Consider the following 6839-nt stretch of genomic DNA (forward strand, 5'->3'; position numbering starts at 1 on the left):
GTCGGGGAAGCCACCTCCTACACCGCCTAGCCAGCCTCGGGGACGCCGCCTACAACGCCTTGCCTGTCGTCGGGCCGCATGAAATCCACCGCCTGCATGCCACCACTTCGGCTCCAGGCTTATTTGGGTAGTATATTTACTATTTCATTGACTGAATGTGATCTGGAGGTGTGCTCATTTTATTTTCGGAATCAATAACTCCCGAACGTCTGATTTTTAGGAGCTGCGTCCGAACGCGTCCAAAGCCATTCGATAAGATGAACTGATCTTGAAGCCTATAGCCAGCCACGTCATACACAGTTGACCGTTCGGGATCGAGGGAGAACGCTCCGAACGACAACGCAGCCAGGAAACTCGCCCCACCCACAACACGCGGCCCACTCCCCCGACAACCATATCCACTCCTCCCACTCTCAGTCACATCTCGAATCCTCGAGAGTTTCCCTCGCCGCCGGGCATGGAGGCCACCCCCCGCAAGCTCGTTTTCTTATCCGGTGACGCACGGGCGGTGGAGGTGTCGCCACGCGCGCCGCGGCCTCGCTCGGAGGTGGAGGAGCGAGTAGAGAGGGCGCGCTCAGTGGGCGGCATGGCGAGGCAGAAGGTGGAGAGGGAGTGGGCGGCCATGCCTCGGCGGAGCAGAGTGGGATGAGGCGGAGCAGGAAGCCTCGATGGTGTGCGACGTCGGGAGGGAGGCGAGATAGGCGGAGAGCACGGGGGAGACGAGGTCGTGGCGGTTCACGGCATCGTGGGTCACCGGCAGAACACGGTGGCAGGAGGTGAAGAAGATGAGGTCATGGCGGCCAGGGCGGCGAGAGTTGCGGAAGGCCCGCGAGGAAGACGGAGGCGACCTCGCGGAGGGGAAGGGGAGCAGCGGGCGGACGAACGCGGAGGCGGAGCTCAACATGCCGCCTGGCTTCCGCTTCCACCTCACGAACGACGAGCTCGTCGTGCACTACCTCTGCAGGGAGGTGGCGGCCCTGTACAAGTTCTGTACAAGTTCAACCCCTGGGGTCTGCCTGGTGCGTCTTCTTCCTCTCCCCTGCTTCTCGCTACCATGTTTTCCTCCTCCTGCTTCGTCACTCATTGGTTTCGTCTGATTCAATGTATGATGGCCGTTGGGTACGTGCAGAACATGCAGAGCAGGGAGTGGCACTTTTCCTGTTTGAACTAGCTTGTTTTTTTGTACAAGTTCAACTATGAAAATGCATGTAAATTTGAACTTTTTGTTTTGCCCCTCCTGAGTGTGAATTGTGTGAGGACTAGCCTTTTTGTTCTGTTTATAGGTGTGGCAAAAATGCTGAACTGATGGAACCTGCTACTGAAACTGATCTGAAGCAAAAATGCTAAACTGATATGAAACAAAAGAAGTCAAATTCCTTTAGCATGGGACATGCTACTGAAATTTGCCATATACCCATTTTGGCAGTAGCATGGCATTTTCTATAAGTATGTATATCATGGCAATTTCAGCTCTTTGCGTATCGAAGATGCTCTTTTATGCCATGGCAACAAGTTCTTTTTTTTTTTTGCCATGGCAACAAATAGAGTTCTTCTTTATTGCATAGTTTTTGAAGTATGGCAACTAAAAATCTAAGTTTTGCACGGCAACTATACATGTTTTGCCATGGCAAGTGAAGGTATTTTTTGCCCACGGCAACTACACATGTTTTTGCCATGGCAAGTGAAGTTATTTTTTGCCCATGACAACAACTAAATTTTTTATACAACAGATTTTTTAAGTTTTGCCATAGCAAAGATGCAATGTTTGTTTGCCTTGGCAAATTTTGCAAAGTTCGTGGCAATTTTCATCTCTGTCCTTGTTCACAAACAATGCCATTTTTTTCTCTATATGACAACATTTATGTGATTTGGCATGGCACTTTTTATCTAAAAACATGGCAAACTTGCCAACTTTAACATGTTCAAAAACATGGCAACTTAACATGTTTCAAAAACATGGCGAACTTGCCATGGAAAACTTAAGATGTTTTTGACATATATATTAACGGGGCACGGGAATTGTAGTCACGGGGCATGGCAACAATACTTTTATTCACAGCCAAAAGTGGGATTTTTCTATGATTTTCTTGCCATGGCAACTTTACTTTTAATGATATGGGAAATTTTTACTTTATTTTTTTACATGGAAATTTTATTGTATAAAGCATGGCAATTTTATTTTAAATATGATGGCAAATTTACATTTTCAGAACATGACAAATTTTAATATGTAGCCATGGCAATTTTTGATTTATTTCCATGGCAAAAATACAAATACTCCATTTTTGCCATGGAAAAATTTAATCATTTTTGCCATGGCTTATTTTTAATGACATGGAAAATATTACTTTTTTTCATGGCAAATTTATTTTAAAGAGCATGGAAATTTTTATTTAAATATGATGGCAAATTACATTTTCCGGAACATAGTAAATTTTACTAAGTGGCATGGTAAATATACTTGTGTTCTCATGGCAATTTTTAATTTATTTTCCATGGCAACATTTAATCCTTTTTTGCCATGGCAAAATTTACTCCATTTTTTCCATGTCAAAAATACTTCTATTCACATGGCAAATTTTTGTTTAATTTGCCATGGCAAGTTTTTCTGCTTTTTACATTTGTGTATTGAACGATGGCAAAGCTAAGAATTTTTGATCCATCGACATGTCATTACTCAAAACTATTTTATACATACCCAATAGTAATTTCTGTACAAATATTTTTTGTTCTATCCTATATGTCCATTTTTTGTGCTTTTTTGTTTTTTCATTATATCATGGCAAACTTTTCACACTGAATTTTAATGAAGTGTGTATGGACATCATGGCAAATCATGTAAATTTCTGTAATATACCCTTTTTCATGATTATATAGTAGTTTTTTTCATTAGAGCATGGCAACTTTTTGTTCCTAGATTTTTTCCAGTGAGTGTTTTTCTTTGGTCTAGTGAATTTTTTAGCCCTTTTTGTGTTTTCTCTATTTGTTGGGACAGAAGCAGTTTTGGGCCTAGAATATTGTAATTTTTTTTGTTTTTTAATTCTTGAAGGCAATGATGTTGGGCTGCTACCATTGTCCTGGCCCGCTGGAGGGAGGGAGCAGGTCGTTCGGGAGGAAGGGAGATCGTACCGAACGGAATCGTTCGGGAGCTCCCCTCTCCTGACCGAACAATACGTTTGATCTGGCTCCTCCTCTCACCCAACGTCCGCGCGATATCGGGGTCCTTTGTTTTAGCATGTTCAGGTTTGATCCGAATCATATCTTATGTACCATTAGCCTAATTACTTGGCCGTGCAAGCCTGCAAGGGGACCACGGCTGCAGAATTAGTGGTTTCTCATAGATGATGCTCCATAAAACTAGAACTTTAAGCGGACGCAGATTTTTTGAGCACCTGCACCAGGCTCATCTATCTTAGCTTTCCAATATTGCTTTGAGCTCTATGCAACATAACTAACATTTTACATGTAAAATTCTCTTTTTTGTTTCTCTCATATAGAACATGTCTTAAATCTCAAACTCTGCAGCACAATAAAGCTTCCTAACTAGAACGTGAGATAAAACTTTAATATTTTTTGGTTCGGCATAAATTCTAAAAATAAAAATTTTTAACCAAAAAATCTTAATTCGTATATTTATATTGGACGAAAAAATCTGAAAGTTTTATCCCAGAATCTAGATAGAAAGCTTTGCTGTGCTGTGGAAGTTTGAAGTTCAAAACATTGTTAACATGTATGTATGTAGTGCGCACGTCGCCTCCTAGATTGTAGGATCTGAACTGACTACCCCGGCCTGCGTGCCTTGTCCATGGGGTGTATATATGTAACACTGATGTATGTGTGATAATCAATACAAGAGAGCAAGTTTACTCTCCAACTTGGTATCAGTAGTCTCCAGGCTGCCGCCATGTCGGAGCAGCACTCCTCTTCCTCCTCCGCGGCGACTCTCTCCGCCACCTCATCGCCCTCCCTCTCCGGCACTGCTCCCTCCTCGGCCTCCTCTAGCGCGGGCACCTCCCCGTTCATCTTTGGCACTCTCCTGGCTAACCCTAGCGCCACTGCCCCCGCCTCCTCTCAATTTGCCCCCCTCTTCTCCTCCACCGCGCCGCCCCCACCGCCCCCGGCCAAGCACCCTATCCTCAACGTCGACCTCACCAACCACATCCGCTTCCTTCTCAATCCCGCCGAGCACAGTTACCACAAGTGGAAATCCTTCTTCCTTATGGTCCTGCTTCGTTACGGCGTCATGTATCTCATCGAGCACCCACCCCCACCCAACGCCAACAGCCAGTACCTCGAGCTCGACACCCACGTCGCCCTGACCATGTATGCCACCCTCTCTGATCAGATCGTCGACCACGTGATCAGCGCCACCACCACTTTTGATCTCTGGTCTCGGATTCGGGACTACTTCCTCGCAAATCGCGCGGCTCGGTAGATGATGCTCAATCGTCAGTATCGCAACCTGAAGCAGGGCGACCTCTCCATCGACGAATACGCGCGCCGCATGAAGCTGCTCACCGCGGGCCTCGCCGACATCGACCATGCAGTCTCCAAGGTGGATCTGACCACTCAGTTCCTCCACGGCATCGACGACCGCCTCGACACGATCCGGGTCGTGCTGGGGGACACGGTTCCCTTGCCCCTGTTTGAGACCGTGTTTTCACGCCTGAAGCTCGCCGAGGAAAACCTCGCTCAGCGCACCGCCAACACCCCGACCACGGTCCTCGACGTCCATGGGCTCGGTGGGCCATCTGGTGGCTCCGGATCCAACGGTGGTGGCAGCTCTTCTTCTCGTCCGGGCGATCGGGTGGATCGTCCCCTGAACCGCCTCCCCGATCGTGCGCCTGGGCGCGACTACAACAACCGCAGCGACGCTGGTGACCGCGGTGGTGATCGCGGTGGTGACCCTGGACGCGGCCGTGGCCGTGGCGGTCGCAACGGCCAACAAGGTCGTGGTGGCTCCTCTCCCGCACCGTTCAACCCCTACATGGGGTTCTTCGCCCCGTACGGCATGGCCATCCCTCCTCCGCGCCCTGGCTGGGTGCCCCCAAACGCCGCCGGTGTCCTCGGCCCCCGTCCGGGCTCCCATGCTCAGGCGTACCCGATGCAGTACTGCCCCTACCAGCAGCCATTTTGGGATCACATGGCTCTCCTTCACGCTGCCTACAGCAACCAGGGCTTCAACAACACCGCGCCGTCCAACGAGTGGTACCTCAACAGTGGCGCCTCCAACCATGTCACCGGCAACCCTGGTAACCTCAGCCACTCGAATTCTTCTTTACAGCGTAAATTCTCTAGCATTGTTGTAGGCAATGGCCATCACCTTCCCATTCATGCCACCGGCTCCACCTCCCTACCTCCCCACAATTTCCAACTGCGCAACATCCTTTTTCTCCCCTTCCGTCACTACTAGCCTCATCTCTGTTCGCCAACTTACCAAAGATAATTTTTGTTTCGTCGAATTTTACCCATTTTTCTTTCTTGTGAAGGATCTTCGCACACGGAGGGTAATCCTGATCTTCGCTAGCTCCGGCGACCTCTACCCGTTCTTTGGCAATAAAATGATGCGGTGCACTGCCCTCTCCGCCACGACCTCCGATGGTGACGTATGGCATCATCACCTCGGCCATCCAAGCACTCAATCCTTCCATGCCATTACTAGTAGTTTTCCTTTTCAATGTAATAAGCCATACACTGGCCCTTGTAATGCTTGCCAACTAGGGCACCAACCTAGACTACCTTTCTTCTCCTCTACTAGCCGCACCAATGCTCCTTTCGAGCTCATTCATTGTGATCTGTGGACCTCTCCGGTCATGAGTTTTTTTGGCTATGAATATTACTTGGTTGTCCTTGACGATTATTCTCACTTCTCTTGGTCCATTCCATTAGGGCGCAAATCGGACACGCCCATTACTCTCCAACGTTTCTTTGCTCATGTACGCACCCAATACAACGTTGTCATGAAGGCCCTCCAATGCGATAACGGTGGTGAGTTCATTAACTCCACCCTCCGTTCCTTCTTCTCTACCCATGGCATCTCCTACCGTTTCTCGTGCCCACACACCTCCCCTCAAAATGGCAAGGCCGAACGACTCCTCCGTACCACAAATGACGTCGTGCGTACGCTCATCTTCCAAGCCAACCTCACCCCGTCGTTTTGGGTGGAGGCCCTTCACACGGCCACATAGCTCCTCAATCGCCGCCCCTCATGTGCCATTCATGGCCATACACCTTACTATCACCTACACAGCATCCACCCCACCTACGACCACCTTCGAGTTTTCGGTTGCCTTTGTTTCCCTAACCTATACGCCACATCTTCCCACAAACTTGCCCCCCGGTCTACTCGCTGCGTCTTTTGGGCTACCCACTCGAGCACAAAGGCTACCGCTGCTACGACTTCGAATCGCGCCGAGTCATCGTTTCACGTCACGTTGTATTCGATGAGATCATTTTTCCCTACATCTCTCCCACACCACCAACCAGCTCACCATCAGCCACAAAAGATCCCAACCACCAAATCTCGCTACAGCCGCGTCTTCCCGATCCCCACGCACTAGCTGAGCCCCACCACCCATGCGCACCCGCCCCACCGAGCGATCCACCAATCGCGTCGCCCCGCACACCGGCCACCCAATCCACCCGCTCCATGTGCTCCACCCCCACGCGCTCCACCAGCCCGACCGAATCTTCCTCACCTCCCGCGTCGCCCCCACCCTGCCAACCAATCTACCTCGGATCGCGCGTCCACCTCGTCCACTTCTCCTCTGAACGGATCCCCCTCGGATCACGCGCCCAGCTCCGGCCCCAGCGAATCAAACCCAGCCGACCACACCCTG

At 49.5% G+C, this 6839-nt stretch overlaps 1 protein-coding gene across 2 annotated transcripts; it reads left to right on the forward strand.

Annotated features, from left to right (window-relative positions):
* Positions 1-316: 316 nt before the first annotated feature.
* LOC119270759 lies at positions 317-3871 on the forward strand. 2 transcript variants are annotated; one of them, XR_005134297.1, is made up of 2 exons: positions 317-1019; positions 1130-3871. XR_005134297.1 is itself a non-coding variant. In XM_037552813.1 (2 exons), exons 1-2 carry the CDS (start codon positions 786-788, stop codon positions 3161-3163), a joined length of 348 nt encoding a protein of 115 aa, XP_037408710.1. In that variant the 5' UTR covers positions 320-785; the 3' UTR covers positions 3164-3512. The 2 variants fall into 2 exon arrangements, 1 of the variants encoding a protein (XP_037408710.1); XM_037552813.1 differs by having other exon boundaries at positions 320-1019; positions 3050-3512.
* Positions 3872-6839: the final 2968 nt, after the last annotated feature.

The sequence above is a fragment of the Triticum dicoccoides genome, chromosome 3A (assembly GCF_002162155.2).
Source record: "Triticum dicoccoides isolate Atlit2015 ecotype Zavitan chromosome 3A, WEW_v2.0, whole genome shotgun sequence".
Classification (NCBI taxonomy): domain Eukaryota; kingdom Viridiplantae; phylum Streptophyta; class Magnoliopsida; order Poales; family Poaceae; genus Triticum; species Triticum dicoccoides.

What these genes read in the sequence shown, in the direction of transcription:
- LOC119270759 (XM_037552813.1), top strand. Translation starts at nt 786, where the DNA reads ATGAGGTCATGGCGGCCAGGGCGGCGAGAGTTGCGGAAGGCCCGCGAG. An exon ending in CAACCCCTGGGGTCTGCCTG is followed by an intron (nt 1,020 to 3,049) that starts GTGCGTCTTCTT and finishes TAATTCTTGAAG; the next exon opens with GCAATGATGTTGGGCTGCTA.